This window comes from Phyllobates terribilis, unplaced genomic scaffold (genome assembly GCF_046119375.1).
Source record: "Phyllobates terribilis strain yellow unplaced genomic scaffold, ASM4611937v1 Scaffold_5__5_contigs__length_657084704, whole genome shotgun sequence".
Classification (NCBI taxonomy): domain Eukaryota; kingdom Metazoa; phylum Chordata; class Amphibia; order Anura; family Dendrobatidae; genus Phyllobates; species Phyllobates terribilis.
The window spans coordinates 225,507,523-225,524,214 of NW_027362765.1; the positions used below are offsets into that span (position 1 = coordinate 225,507,523).

Here is a 16,692-nt window from a genome sequence, read left to right on the forward strand (position 1 = left end):
ACATAACAAGGTATAAACAATAATAATACAATAAGAAAAACACATAAAGATGGTTACGGCGTGTCCGCAACCGGGTGCAGTCTTTGAAGAAAAGTAAGGTGTCCATTTCACCAAAACAGGGAGACGTAACCAGGTAGGGGTCTGTCCTGCCCCGAGTCCTTAACAGTCTTTAGTCCATTCCTGGGTTACGCTCCAACCATGTACAAAGGATTCCCGGTAAATCCACCAAAGACTCCCATAAATTACTAGAAACACATAATTATTTACAGGATATGGCCGCTCTCAGTCCTCGGCCAGTGGGGATAAGGAATGGCTGCTCACAGTCCTCAGCCTGGTTTAAGATAGGGGCACATGGGGAACAATTCACTAATCCCAACGGGGACCATATTTTAATTAGCAGCAGTCCTTGTACCCTTACGGGTAACTATTTACAGCTCTTTATTCACGCTACTTCCCTTCAGTAGCTATGTCCTCTTTGTGCTCCCTCCTGAGGGTAGTCCTCAGACCCGTCCGGGTCCTCTTGGCTTTCCTCGTATTGGTAGTACTGCAGCTCCTCCTCGGTTAGCTGGGTTAGTATCTCTGCAACAGTCCTCCTCCCAGGTGGCCAGGACTTTACCTCCCTTTGGGCTGCCCCGGTTAATTGGGCCACCAGGATGCTCACTTTTTGCTCCTCTGTGAGGGGGTACACCTGGAAGAGGCTATCCAGCTTTTCTCTAAAGTCATGCAGGGTATGTGACTCCCCTGAGTACTGGGGTAGCCAGGCTGCCCCCGGGATATAGGGCATGGTGAAAGGCATGACCGCAACAGCGGTGGCGCTGGCGGGGGTTGAAGCGGTGAAGCTCTCCTCCGTATCCGGCATCCTTCTCCCCCCTAGTGGACCGTGGCCTACCTTGCGATGATCCTCTTCCGTAGGCCGCGGCTCCGCAGTGGATCGTCAGGGTTGAGGACCTTCCGTTGCACTCCTGTGACGTCGGCGTCTGCTGGGCTCCTTCCAGGACCTTACGCAACGTCCGGACGTGAGGCGGGGCTTCAGTTCTCGCGCGCTTTCGGAGTCCACGCCCCTCTTCTTCCCGCGCGGCGTCTTCAAGATGGCGTCCAACGGCGGGAAAACTCCACGGATGGCGGGAAGAAGGCAGAAGATGGCGCCGGATGGCGGGAAAACTTCGCGGATGGCGGGAAGAAGATAGAAGATGGCGCCGGATGGCGGGAATCTTCACCACTGGTAAGTTTGAACAGTCTTTTTCAGGCACGCAGTACCCAGTGGTTGCGGGCACGAGATCCTGCCGACTACGCCAAAAGCTGATGCGCCCCTGGGCCTGTGCTGAGTAGCGTTGCGCACGCGGGAGCCTACCCGGAGCCGGATCTGATAGGGGTAGTAGTCTCGTGGCGGTGACCCGGTCCGTGCCCAGGGAGTCAAGCTGAGTGGCAGTATATTAGCATTAGATGTAGGACGACTACGCCACCCGTTGAATGCAGCTTTGGAGCTGCCGCTGCAGAGCAGACCGCTGAGGCCGGTGGAAGGATGGTGCAGCGGGGATGGTATAACCCCCAACGGGAGGGGTATGGCCTCAGGGCAGCCGACGTGGATGATGGGGGTAGCAGGAACCACTCGGAGACGGTACGGTGTAGTTCAGGGTCTTTACTGGTGACAAAGATAGACCCTCCCGGAGTACTGGCTAGCGATTGGGGCCTGGTCAGTCCTTGAGCAGATGGGATCTCCCCTGGCCAGGCGGAGTTGTAGGCCTCCCAAACTAACTGTACTCTTCTGGCTACCTTGCTAGAGGCGGGTATAAGTAGCCCACGTCCCTGAGTGTACCGTGTGGTGCTCACCCGTATGGCCGGTGACTCGGGGCCTTCTAGTAGCTTCCGCTCCACGACGGCGGTGCTGGTCCCATGCGTGTGACCGTGCCTTCGGGTTTCTTGGCCAGAGGACCTGAAATCCCCTGCCTGACGGATTCTGCTGCTGGGTAGGAGTTAGTCCCCACAGCCTCGGACTCCGGGTCCGGTAAGAAATCTTCTCAGTCAGGGCGAGCTCTGCAGCTGCCAGCCCCTGACTCCTTGTAACACTGCTCCCACAGAGCTCCTGTTGTTTCTTCCCATAGCTGCTTCTCTTCTCTGTCTCTACTTCTGGCATGGCCCAGGAGCTGGGCCCAGCCGGAGCCACAGCTCCCTGTCAGCCCTCCTGGCTGAACTCTCCCTCTGAACTCTCTAACCCTGCCTCAGCCCCAGGTTTATATAGGGGAAGTTCTTCCCCTCCCAGGACTGGGCAGGAGGTGTGGCATGCATAGGATTCCTGACCAAGAGACCTCCCATCTGCTCTCAGACATAACATTGCTGTTACTGTGGAAACCAGACCCCTGGGGTGCCACACATGTCCTTAGTCCTGTCATTAGTCACCACTCTGTTCCCGTTAGCGGTTGACATGTGAGGCGGTGTGGTCAATGCCAGGTGGGGCTCTGCCGCCCCCATATTTTACTTGTGAATATACTGAAGGGGGGAGTCAAAGGAGAGTGCCGAGTGTCATGAATATTAATCTCTTTAGGGTTAGTCAGTGGACCAATGACAGGGCAGGTTCAGTGACCAATAGGGGAACATTGTGCGCTATTTAAATTTTCATAATTTCCCATCATAGTTATAGTATTGTATACAGCTATGGTGCACTGATGTACTATTTAACCCTTGGATAGCCTTCTAGATTTGATCTTAAGACTGTATGTTTACTCTTCTTGTCCAACGTCTCAGCCTAAACCTCCAGACTTGAGCCTAGCTATTTACCAAATTAATGATTTTGTCTTTGTCTCCATCTCTCTGAACCTGACTTGGCTTGCTGAATCTTTTTTTCTTCAACCAGCTTAAACTACCTTCACCTTATCCATTGCTCTAACCCAGGGGATTATTCAGTAAAGCCAAAAATCACTTTATAGGGGTGAAATGATGAAAACCAGAGTGCCCTTGGACCTACTAAGAGGAGTGGCTAGTGCTAAGACTGTCCATGGTAGTCCTTTTGAGTTGACTGATAACTAACACAGAAAAACTTAAGGCATCACGCGGCTACCCTCATGACATGTGAGTATTTGGAGGTCCTTAGACAAATTTGTGTTTAGATGTCATGTGTTTTAAAACGATGGGAATCCACCTTGGGAAAACCAAACAAAAAAATAAAAGATGAATATAACGCGGTTATAATATATTAAAATATTCCAAAACAATAGAGCAAACATAAAAATCTGTTATACATGCCACTACGATCATAATGCCCATGCTCAACTAGTAATACATCTGCCAACAATGCAGGTGGTTGTAGGGGAGGGGCGAGGGGAAGATTTTTAAAAGGATTGGTCACTGATCAACAAATTATTTAAGATTGATCTGTCCCTGCCTCACTGCCACTTAAGAGGTTTCTGCCATCCACACTGCAAGGCCCATGGTTTTCTTATATGGATGTTCGAACTGATAAAAACTGATGTCTGATACGAGGCTGGTCACTAGCACGTGGAGGGAAAGACTCTATAGACTTTTGGTTGTGACAAGAGCTTCCAAGTAACGGTGAGGAACACTTCACTATTAATGTGTTCCTTGCTTAACACTTTGGAGGCTTATTCTTCAACCATTTTTCAGTTACACATTACAAAAAAGTAATCTCACTAAATTAATGAATATATACTAAAGAGGAAAAGACAACAAGGAGCAGAGAGGAACTATGAGACTATCCCTTTAAGCAAAAGTCAATGTAGTATAGTATTCTACAGGTTCATGTGCTCTAACGTCGGCCTCCATTGCCAGAGTTATATGCTTTCTATAGGGCACCACAGGAAACAAGCAATAGTGAGAATTGCAATGGTTCTCCTCGCTTTGCCATTTGTGTAAACCACAACTGAACCCAGGCTTGCAAATCCGACCTCCTTGGCATTGCGCTATGCCATCTGTTATCTCTTTGGACTGGGTCCTATCTTGTGTCACATTCTTCTGTGGTGTGGAGATGGTTGAGAGGTTTTCCACTGTGGCCACTGTTGTTATTGTGTTTGCTGAAAGGAATTTTAATGCAAGGAGTTTCTCATATTTATTTTAAAGGGAACATCAAAGAAGCTTTTATACACATGTGTTCTATTCCCCAGGGCAAATCTGTAGCTGCATTCCCCAGATCTGTCATTGTTATTATGGAAAAGCTAATAAAGCTATATACTGTACATCTTGCTGGCAGGGTAAAAGCAAAAATAGCACACAGGTCATACAGAATCATAAAATCATGCATGAAGCTAGGTTTTATGGAACTCTGCAAAATACATATATTGCAGAGCTCTCTCTCTCTATATATATATATAAATGAAAAGGTTAAAGCTCCAGTGGTGTTTTTTTTGTTTATTGCAGCACTAGAGTTGTGCCACTGCATTTTGTCTCAGCCGCGGTCTTCATCTGTTATCAGCGCTGCTCCAATTTGCCTCCAGCAGTTTGTGACCTGCCGGATCACTCCAAAGTTTTCTGGGCGATCCGGAAGTCACAACTCAATGTAAGTCTGTGAGAGCCAGAACAAGAGCAAAACGAGGCTGTCATACACTTTCACTGAGAGCTTGTGACCGTTACCACTGATTTGCGGTCAGTCAGAAGTTGAGGTCACAAGATGGATGCATGGGACCAAAGCGGCGCTGGGAAGAGCTGAAGACGGCAAAGGGTTTGTATAATACTAGGATCAGGGAACCTAGATTAGTAGCACCACTCCAGCGCTGAAATTAATCCCTCTGGAGTGGTGATTTAAAGGAGTTGTTAAACAGAAAAATATACATATATATATTAGAGTATGGATTGGATTAAAAATAACACTTGGATCCAGTACAGGCCGCTTTGATGGTCTCTGTTGATTTTTGCCACTGTTCGGAAGTCACAGCACCAGGTAACAGAGGTCAACTGACTGGAAGAGCGAGTTATCGGCTCTTTCTCCCGATTATACAATCATCTAGTCACCTGACTTCTGCAGCCAATTACCTAGCGGCCTGCGCTGGATTAGCGGGGATCCTGGATGGCGCATGTGCCTCCATTTCTTATTTTTAGTCAATCCATGCACAAGAAAATAAATAAATAACCGTCGGACAACCCCTTTAATACTGGATAAAATTGAACCTTAAGAGAATGTGCTGATAACAGTAACAGTCACTAATAAAATGCTATCAATGAGTTTAGACTCCTGCCAATATCACAGGAGTATGAGCATTGACTTCCAGTGAGAGAACTATCTGACTAGCCATTTATTGTGGCCACAGGTGAAGTGGAGCACTCTACTCAGCTTTCTCCGGCACTCCTATAGATAATGAATGGAGTGGAGGTCAAGTATGTGCACCTTTGTTCCACTGAAGATGGGGCTCTGTAGAGCATAGTTCCCAGGATCTGTCCATTTCTCGGGATCACTGGTGGTCGCACTGGTCAGATCCCCTACGATCAGTAAGTTATCCCCTATCCAGAAGACAGTAAATATATTTTTTGATTCTGGATACAACCTTTTAATAACCCATCCTGGCTGAAGGACTTGTAAAATGTATCAATGTATGTAAGGTTCTTTTAAAATAATATCTCATCTATGGCCGCGATAAAATCAAATATTTCTGTTTCTCCAATTTTCTGGAGTAATTTTCTCCTTTTTAGTATTTGCACCATATTCTCTGTGCTTTTTGTACCATTTTTTAAGTTGTCTTTCTTCTTTTAAGTCTTTTTTTTTTAATTTGTCCTCAACAACTTTGCTTTTCCAGATGTTTTAGAAAGATTCGTGAAATGCAACTTTTTCACATGTTACATTATTTTGGCACATCTCATTCCAATTCCTGTCTGGAGTAAGGTTTCTGGTGGATTTTTTTTATTTTGACATAGTTGCCAAACTTGTGATATTTTAAAGGATAATGCAGTCTTTTGTACCTCAAAGTCTGAAAAATGTTTAAAGACAAAACTTACAGAGCTTTTTTTTTTATTTGGCGTCAAATTCATGAACTACGTGCACCATTTTAATGAAAAATATGGCAGTAAATGCCACAAAAATAAAAAAAATTGCAGATCATCCGGGCCCAATATGTTTGATTGCAAATGTGTCTGTGCACAAAACAACATATCCAAACACTGTAAAGTATACTACAAAAAAAAGTAGTACTCTATACATACATCTGTCTTCCATTGTATAACTGTATTGCTTTGTATATGGTATAGACCAACATTATATGTTTGGAACAGTCTTAAAGAAAACCAAGACATCTTTTGTTAAACCTCAAGTTCAAAAATTCCATTGGACAATAAAAAAAAATATATATATATATATATATATATATATATATTTCTGTATATAGATTGTCCAATTGTATAATATATATATGTATCAAGTATTTGCTTTCTGGGTGTATTGGTTAGACTGACAGCATCCCCCAAAGTGGAAATATTTGCTTAAAAAGACAAAAAAGGTATTCATCATATTCTTAGAACTCTTGCTTAAATCATCACGCTATGTTGTTTGTAGAGAACGTCAAAAATGTACAAATGTCCAACATGAATAGGAAAGTCATGAGCAAAAACAAAGGGAAATAAATCTAAGGAGTATGTAAAATAAATAAAGGTTTTTTTTTCTTTTGTGGGGGGCGTGGGGGTTGTAATAATAATAAAAAATCCTCTATTAATTAGTTGTCACCACATAGTCGCATTTGTACTTATATATAGTGCAGTACATCAATGTTTTATAGTGATCTGGCATTTATGATACTGATTCTGGGAAGAACGAGGGTCTCTTGGAGCTTTCTGTAACTTCCATAGACCATAATGGACTTCTATGTGAAAAGTGACAACCGACCACTATGAAGGGCACCTATCAGACAATTCTGCAATATCCTGTGTTTTTATAAGTAAATGCATTTGTTTTAAAATATATATTTTTTTTTTACTAATTTTGAGATATTATATCTTCTCCATGGGATGAAAAAATTAGCCAAAAGTTATATCTAAGGAAGAAGACTCCTCCGGGGTTAATAACTAATCGGTGACATAAATGGTGTCATTTGGTTAATAATTAACCCATGATTGCATGTAATATACACAACACACATTTGCGCCATTTGATATCCTTAGAGGTCACCAACAAGCCACAGAAACAGTTTATGGGAAATGACAAGCAGCTCTGCTCCTATGCTATCTGCATTAGTAAGGCTCCCATGCTCCATGCAGATCCCTGCCACTAAATGCTGAGACAGACAGACAGACAGGGAGAGAGAAGTCCTCAGACACACAGTACCTTCTGCCATGGTCCTGCACTGACCTCCCTCCAGTACTAAGAGTATACCCTAACTATAGCTAGGAGTTTTTATACAGCCCCTCCTGCACACACCCCTGGGGTGGGACTCCAAGGGAGAACTTTACTCACAGCCCAAGCTGTGGGTGACAGTTTGCAAAGGAGGGGGATAGCTATTAACCCATCCAGTGCCGAGAAGCGCAGCTTTCCTAAACTATAACCAGACTTACAAATTCAGGAGGATGAATATTTGTATAAACTATAACTGTGTTTGTATAACTTCAAAAGTTCTTTATTTCCACAGGATACTATAAGACAGATTGGCATGTACATCTAAGCTGGCATGACGAGAGGAAAAATGTCTTGGCAGAGACTGGCATCTATACAATGGTACTTTGTAATAGGATCCGGAGCCAAATTATGTGTCACTAGCGCTGTCATGCTTTGTATAGTCGGGCCATGATTTTTGTAAATTTTACTTCTGGGTAGATGAACTTTATTTTCTTATTTTTCCCTTCACATACATTAGAATTGCTTGTTCCTTTTGACATTTTTTTGTTTGAAGAGAGAATGGGGTACGGTACAGTAGTACGGTGTTAAATTCAAGTTTTGTGACTTTATTGCTTATTATAGTAGCACATTAATTATTACAAATATCCTTTTTTAGAGGTTTCATATTATATCTAAAAGTTTAGCTGTGAACGCATTTGGATATTCAAGTGATTTTAATAACTTTTTTTATGTATTTATTTTCTACACCATTCACACCAGAGTAAGGCCTCATTCAGACGTCCGTGATTTTTCACATTGGTAAAAACATGAATAGTTATGCATCAGAGAAATATCCCGTCCCCAGACAATACAGTGGCAGTACAGCTGAAGCTGCGACTACTTGCAGCTGGCCAGTGGCTGCCTGGTCGTGAAGAAAAATTGGCCATCGCGGTGGGCAGAGTTTCAGCCATAACTTCTCCCCCTCCCCTAAATTGCATCTTAGGCCGGGTCCGTACAGATCTCACAGTCCGTATAAGGACCGCATTTCCTGGACTGATCACCGGTCTCCTGATCCTCATATATGAGGCTGTAAATTCATGCACTATTCTCTTCTGTGTGTCAGATGAGACTAGCCCATTAAAGTCTATGAGTGAGAGATAAAAATTAGATCCAATACAGATCATTTGCGTAACATCGGATTTTTATGGCTACATTGCCATTATTAATCAAGAAAACTGTATTGGATCAAGTACATTTTAAACTGCTGATGCATAAAATTGGATGTTATATGTGTGGCACCCCAGGGGTCTGGTTTCCACAGTAACAGCAATGTTATGTCTGAGAGCAGGTGGGAGGTCTCTTGGTCAGGGATCCTGTGCATGCCACACCTCCTGCCCAGTCCTGGGAGGGGAAGAACTTCCCCTATATAAACCTAGGGCTGAGGCAGGGTTAGTGAGTAGAGAAGAAGTAGAGACAGAGAAGAGAAGCAGATATAGGAAAAGAACATCAGGAGCTCTGTGGGAGCAGTGTTACAAGGAGTCAGGGGCTGGCAGCTGCAGAGCTCGCCCTGACTGAGAAGCTATCACCGGACCCGGAGTCCGAGGCTGTGGGGACTAACTCCTACCCAGCAGCAGAATCCGTCAGGCAGGGGATTTCAGGTCCTCTGGCCAAGAAACCCGAAGGCACGGTCACACGCGTGGGACCAGCACCGCCGTCGTGGAGCGGACGCCACTAGAAGGCCCCGAGTCACCGGCCATACGGGTGAGCACCACACGATACACTCAGGGACGTGAGCTACTTATACCCGCCTCTAGCAAGGTAGCCAGAAGAGTACAGTCAGTTTGGGAGGCCTACAACTCCGCCTGGCCAGGGGAGATCCCATCTGCTCAAGGACTGACCAGGCCCCGATCGCTAGCCAGTACTCCGGGAGGGTCTATCTTTATCACCAGTAAAGACCCTGAATTACACCGCATCGTCTCTGAGTGATTCCTGCTACCCCAATCATCCACGTCGGCTGCCCTGAGGCCATACCCCTCCCGTTGGGGGTGATACTATCACGCTGCACAATCCTACCACCGGCCTCAGCGGTCTGCCCTGCGGCGGCAGCTCCTTTGCTGCATTCAACGGGTGGCGTAGTCGTCCAACATCTACCGATAATACAGCGCCACTTAGTCTGACTCCCTGGGCACGGACCGGGTCACCGCCACGAGACTACAACCCTCAAAAGATCCGGCTCCGGGTAAGCTCCCGCGTGCGCAACGCTGCGCGACACAGGCCCAGGGGTGCGTCAACTTTTGGCGTAGTCGGCAGGATCTCGTGCCCGCAACCACCGGGTACTGCGTGCCTGAAAAAGACTGTTCAAACTTACCAGTGGTGAAGATTCCCGCCATCCGGCGCCATCTTCTGTCTTCTTCCCGCCATCCGCGAAGTTTTCCCGCCATCCGGCGCCATCTTCTGCCTTCTTCCCGCCATCCGTGGAGTTTTCCCGCCGTTGGACGCCATCTTGAAGACGCCGCGCGGGAAGAAGAGGGGCGTGGACTCCGAAAGCGCGTGAGAACTGAAGCCCCGCCTCACGTCCGGACGTTGCGTAAGGTCCTGGAAGGAGCCCAGCAGACGCCGACGTCACCGGAGCGCGACGGAAGGTCCTCAACCCTGACGATCCACTGCGGAGCCGCGGCCTACGGAAGAGGATCATCGCAAGGTAGGCCACGGTCCACTAGGGGGGAGAAGGATGTCGGATACGGAGGAGAGCTTCACCGCTTCAACCCCCGCCAGCGCCACCGCTGTTGCGGTCATGCCTTTCACCATGCCCTATATCCCGGGGGCAGCCTGGCTACCCCAGTACTCAGGGGAGTCACATACCCTGCATGACTTTAGAGAAAAGCTGGATAGCCTCTTCCAGGTGTATCCCCTCACAGAGGAGCAAAAAGTGAGCATCCTGGTGGCCCAATTAACCGGGGCAGCCCAAAGGGAGGTAAAGTCCTGGCCACCTGGGAGGAGGACTGTCGCAGAGATACTAACCCGGCTGAGGGACACCTTTGATACCCGCACCTCAGCCGAGATCAAGCTTAGATTCTACGGGTGCAAACAGCGGGCACATGAGAGTATAAGGGACTATGCCCTGAATCTACAAGAGGCCCTGAGAGCCATTAAGCAGACCGACCCTGACGGCGTGGGAGACGAGGACAGGCTGTTGACTGAACAATTTATAGAGGGTTTATATTGCAATGCCCACCGAACCCAGTTGCGGGCAATGGCCTTACAGGACCCTCATCTGGGATTTGCACAGTTCAAGGACAGAGCCATCCGGGTGCTCCGAGAACCAGCACCAGGTGGCGTTGTGACCCACAGACGCCCCACTACCACTTACCACCAGGAGGCGGCGCCCTTGTCGGCAGGGCCCGTGGGAGCTGATGCGCAGGCTTTGAACAATGACCCGGCTCCAGACCTGCACCATCAGGTCCAAGAGCTAGCTAAAAGCGTTGCTGCGCTAACCCGAACTGTGCAGTCTTTACAGGTTTCCACTCCAGGGAAGATCCAGCTGGCATCCGGACCGGAGGACATCCTGTGGCGTCGACCAAGGGGGACCCCACCGGCCAGAGGAAGACCCAGCGACCGATACAACGAGGATGGACAACCCATCTGCCGCCGCTGCAATCAACCCGGACATATGGCAAGGTACTGTCCTTTAAACTGGCACAACCTGGGGTAGAGGGCCAACCCCCAGGAAAAAGATCATCAGGCCCATCGAACTGGCGCGACAAATATGTGGGAGGACGTCCAGTCTTGCCTGTGGTACTGGATGGCATCCCTATGAGTGCCCTATTGGACACCGGGTCACAGGTCACCACTATCCCGTACGTGCTCTTCAAGCAGTTCTGGAATGACTCGGATATCACCCGCTACCCTGACGACGACTTGAGTATCATCGCCAGCAATGGTCAGCCCGTGTCACAGATTGGATTTAAAGAGGTGACCATTAAAATCGGTAGAGTCGAACTGGCAGCACAGGGACTGATCATTGTAGACATTGACAAACACGAGAGTCACCCAAAGATAACTCTAGGAACTAATGTAATTGAAAATTGTCTTGCAGAGGTGATTTTCCTTTTACAACAGGTTGCCAAGAACGCCAGCTCCGGCCAGCAGCGAGTGCTCCAGAAAGAGATCCGGGCACTGATGCGACGGCAACAGATAGAACTCTCCGGTGGTGAGATTGGTAGCGTAAGAATGTGTGACCCTTTCCCTATTGCCATGCCCCCAAAAAGTGAAATGATGATTTGGTGCCGGGCAGCTATTGGTCTGAGAGGTAGCGATTACCAGGCAATGGTAGAACCAGTTTACTCAGACAGTAGGCCCACCATTTTGACAGCACGGGGGGTGGTCAATGTACGCCATGGGAGGGTGCCCGTTCGCATAATAAATATCAGGAAGAGGGAAGTGTACCTGCCCCGGTATGCCACGCTAGCCAAATTGTATACCATCAATCAAAATTCCATACAGTCCGTAGAACCCTTGCCTCAATCTTCCCCGGAGGAAGGTAACGGCTCTAAGGAAACAATGGAGGACTGGTGTCAGCAACTACATTTGGGTACTGACTCCACTCCCTCACACCAGAAACAGGGAGTCTATCGGGTGGTTCAAGAGTATGAGAGAGTGTTTAGTAAACACCCGTTAGACTTCGGGCGAGTCAAAGGGGTAGAACACCACATCCCCACGGGAGACCATCTTCCCATAAAAGAGAGGTATCGACCCGTACCCCCTGCACACTACCAACACGCCAAGGGGATGCTTAGGGACATGAAGGAGGCTGGGGTGATCAGGGATAGCTGTAGCCCCTGGGCAGCTCCACTAGTCTTAGTCAAAAAGAAAGACAACACCATGAGGATGTGTGTAGATTACCGGAAAATTAACCGTATCACACACAAGGATGCGTACCCCTTACCAAGGATAGAGGAGTCTTTGGCTGCTTTAAGATCTGCTAACTTCTTCTCTACCTTGGATCTCACTAGCGGGTACTGGCAGGTTCCTGTAGCAGAGGCGGACCGGGAGAAGACCGCATTCACCACCCCGATGGGACTTAGCGAGTTTACCTGCATGCCGTTCGGACTCTGCAACGCACCGGGAACCTTCCAACGATTAATGGAGTGCTGTCTGGGCCACAGAAACTTCGAGACGGTCCTGTTGTACCTGAACGATGTCATCGTATATTCCAAGACTTATGAGGACCACCTGAAACACCTGGCGGAAGTGTTCGAAGCTCTGGCAAGCTACGGCTTAAAGGTAAAACCCTCCAAGTGTCACCTCTTGAAACCAAAGGTGCAGTACCTGGGACACGTGGTGAGCGCTGACGGAGTGGCTCCCGACCCTGATAAGATCACCGCAATTAAGGAATGGCCAAGTCCCTCCAGTGTAAAGGAAGTGCGGCAGTTCCTCGGGTTGGTAGGCTATTACCGCAGATTCATCCCCGGTTTCACCAAAAAGGCAGCTCCTATGCAGGACCTCCTGATAGGCCAGTCCCGGAAGGCCAAGAACCAGAAGCCGCCCTTCAAATGGGAGAAGTTAGAAGAAGAGTCCTTCCGCCAGCTGAAGATGGCCCTCACGGGGGATGAAATCCTGGCGTACCCTGATTACAGCCAGCCCTTTATCCTCTACACCGACGCAAGTAACATCGGGCTAGGAGCCGTACTGTCCCAGATCCAGCAGGGGAAAGAACGAGTAATCGCTTACGCTAGCTGAAAACTGCGACCCACCGAAAGAAACCCTGAGAATTACAGCTCATTTAAGCTAGAGTTCCTGGCAGTGGTGTGGGCAGTCACCGAACGCTTTAAGCACTACCTCGCTTCTTCCCGGTTCACCGAGTACACGGATAACAACCCGTTGACACACCTGGACACGGCAAGACTCGGTGCCCTAGAGCAAAGATGGATGGCCCGTCTGTCCAACTACGAGTTCACAATCAAATACCGGGCAGGACGCTCCAATACCAACGCGGACGCCCTGTCCAGGATGCCAAACCTACCGGACGTAGGAGAAGATCCAGAGGGACTGGAAGAAGTCGAACTCCCCACGTTCCACCGTCATGGGACTATCCAGTATTCCCATCGGGTAAGGAGTAAGCAAGCCGCTACGTTTAACCCCTTGCCTCACTACAACTGGGAGGAAACGCAAGACAGTGACCCTGCCGTCCGGCTGGTAAAGGAGATGCTGACTCGGCCAGAGGCTCGCCTTGACCCAGACGCTCCGGAGGAAGCCAAGCAACTGTGGGCTGAGAAGAGTCGACTGTTCCTTTACAAGGGGAAGTTGTGCCGCAGAATGGTTAACTCCCGGACGCATGAACTAATCTGGCAAGTAGTGGTGCCACGGAGAGACGCAGCCATGGTGATGGAGGCATACCACGACGGGGCTGGACACTTCGGATGGAAGAAGCTGGAGTTCCTGCTGCGTGGGCGGTTCCACTGGGTAGGCATGAGGGGAACCATCGAGAGGTGGTGCAGAGACTGTGGCCCGTGCAACCTAAGAAGGAAGGACCGTGCCAGCCAGAAGACTCCCCTGCAGTCCATCGTCACCCGGCAGCCGTTGGAACTGGTAGCCTTGGATCATGTAAAACTGACCCCAAGCAGAAGTGGCTACGTCTACGCGTTAACCATTGTGGATCATTACTCCCGGTTCTTGGTTGTCGTCCCCGTTAAGGACTTAACGGCTCAAACAGCAGCTAGAGCCTTCCAGCAGCACTTCTGCCGTCCACACGGTTACCCGGACCAAGTGCTGACGGACCAGGGACCTGCCTTTGAAGCGGAGGTCTTCCAGGAATTCTGCAATCTGTATGGCTGCCGGAAGATAAGGACGACACCCTATCATCCGCAAACTAATGGACTTTGTGAGAAAATGAACCAGGTGGTAATGGATCTCCTGAAAACGTTGCCCCTGGAAGAACGCAGTCTGTGGCCTGAGAAGCTGCCCGATCTAGTGGACCTATACAACCACATCCCGGTAGGTTCCACCAACTGTACCCCGGCTTACCTAATGAGGGCGAGACCTGGTAAGTTACCTGTTGACCTGGAAATGGGAGTCCTGACACCCGAGGACACTTCACCAGAAGCAGACTGGGACACAGAGAGGCAGCAGCAGTACCGGAAAGTACAGGAGAGCGTGGAGCGAAGTCTCTGTCAGGCTAGGGAAAGACAAGAGAAAACTTACAACCAGTATGCTCCCGCTGTTCCCCTGGTACCCGGAGAGCAGGTCTTGAAGAGGAAAAGACGGCTCCACAAGTTGGACGACCAGTGGGAGAAGGACCCGTACACCGTACTGCCCTCAAGCCACGAGAACCCGAAAGTCTGTACCATCAGTAAAGACGGAGGGGAGACCATAGCCATTGTATCCCGGGATCACCTGAAGAAGTGTCCTGAACAGCTACGGAACCCTGAAGAGGAACAAGAAGACCATCGACCCGTAGAGGAAAGGGAAGATATGGTTAGTACTGTGCTCGGAGACTTCCCTCGGTCCTGGACTCAAGTCAATGGTGCAGTTGTGGTACCCGTCCTCACGTTCCTCCAACCAGCATCCCAAGTGCCTACGGAGCAACAGGTAGAGCTGAAAGAGCAGCCGGTCCAGGAGGCAGAAGACTCCACACAAGCAGAACAGGAGGATCAACCCTCTGCTTATAGTGAGCCTGCCGTACCCCTAGTGAGCCAAAGAGCCGGTAGACAGCTGCCCAGTTTACCCTTGACAGCTCCTACACCCTGTAGTTCAGGGCTAGACAGTCAGCTCCGTAGGTCCACTAGGGCCACTAGAGGCCAGTTACCCGCACGTTGGAGGATTTGAAGTGTATAAATTGTTTTATTTGTGGTTACCTGTTTTTCTTGTTGCTTGTGTATAATTATGTGTTTCTAGTTATTTATAGGAGTCCTTGGTGGATTTACCGGGAATCCTTGTACATGGTTGGAGCGTAACCTAGGAATGGACTAAAGACTGTTAAGGACTCGGGGCAGGACATACCCCTACCTGGTTACGTCTCCCTGTTTTGGTGAAATGGACACCTTGCTTTTCTTCAAAAACTGCACCCGGTTGCGGACACGCCGTAACCATCTTTATGTGTTTTTCTTATTGTATTATTATTGTTTATACCTTGTTATGTTTTTCTAAAAATATGTTTAGTCCCGGAGTACTAAATTTCACTAGGGGGGAATGTGGCACCCCAGGGGTCTGGTTTCCACAGTAACAGCAATGTTATGTCTGAGAGCAGGTGGGAGGTCTCTTGGTCAGGGATCCTGTGCATGCCACACCTCCTGCCCAGTCCTGGGAGGGGAAGAACTTCCCCTATATAAACCTAGGGCTGAGGCAGGGTTAGTGAGTAGAGAAGAAGTAGAGACAGAGAAGAGAAGCAGATATAGGAAAAGAACATCAGGAGCTCTGTGGGAGCAGTGTTACAAGGAGTCAGGGGCTGGCAGCTGCAGAGCTCGCCCTGACTGAGAAGCTATCACCGGACCCGGAGTCCGAGGCTGTGGGGACTAATCTTTACCCAGCAGCAGAAACCGCCCGGCAGGGGATTTCAGGTCCTCTGGCCAAGAAACCCGAAGGCACGGTCACACGCGTGGGACCAGCACCGCCGTCGTGGAGCGGACGCCACTAGAAGGCCCCGAGTCACCGGTCATACGGGTGAGCACCACACGGTACACTCAGGGACGTGGGCTACTTATACCCGCCTCTAGCAAGGTAGCCAGAAGAGTACAGTCAGTTTGGGAGGCCTACAACTCCGCCTGGCCAGGGGAGATCCCATCTGCTCAAGGACTGACCAGGCCCCGATCGCTAGCCAGTACTCCGGGAGGGTCTATCTTTATCACCAGTAAAGACCCTGAATTACACCGCATCGTCTCTGAGTGATTCCTGCTACCCCCATCATCCACGTCGGCTGCCCTGAGGCCATACCCCTCCCGTTGGGGGTGATACTATCACGCTGCACAATCCTACCACCGGCCTCAGCGGTCTGCCCTGCAGCGGCAGCTCCTTCGCTGCATTCAACGGGTGGCGTAGTCGTCCAACATCTACCGCTAATACAGCGCCACTTAGTCTGACTCCCTGGGCACGGACCGGGTCACCGCCACGAGACTACAACCCTCAACAGATCCGGCTCCGGGTAAGCTCCCGCGTGCGCAACGCTGCGCGACACAGGCCCAGGGGTGCGTCATATGGACATAAAAAGCAGTGGCACAGATGACAATATGAATGAAAATCATGAGTTTTCTGGATGAAACATTTTTTCATACAGTGGCTTGCGAAAGTATTCACCCCTTTGGCTTTTTACCTATTTTGTTATATTACAATCTGTGTTTAAATATTTTTTTTAATCCGATTTGTGTATGATGCATCAGCACTAAATAGTCTAATTTGGTGAAGTGAAGTGAGAAAAATACAGGCAAAAATTACATTTATCGGATCAAATAACTAAA

General features: G+C 48.9%; 1 protein-coding gene across 1 annotated transcript in view; it reads right to left on the bottom strand.

Moving 5' to 3' along the window:
• Positions 1-7,365, bottom strand: part of TGM2 (transglutaminase 2) — a 68,676-nt gene extending 61,311 nt beyond the window's left edge. Inside the window, exon 1 of the mRNA XM_073683852.1 lies at positions 7,256-7,365. Within this exon, the coding sequence (XP_073539953.1) occupies positions 7,256-7,265 (10 nt within the window). The 5' untranslated portion in view covers positions 7,266-7,365. The remainder of the gene's footprint in view (positions 1-7,255) is intronic.
• Positions 7,366-16,692: the final 9,327 nt, after the last annotated feature.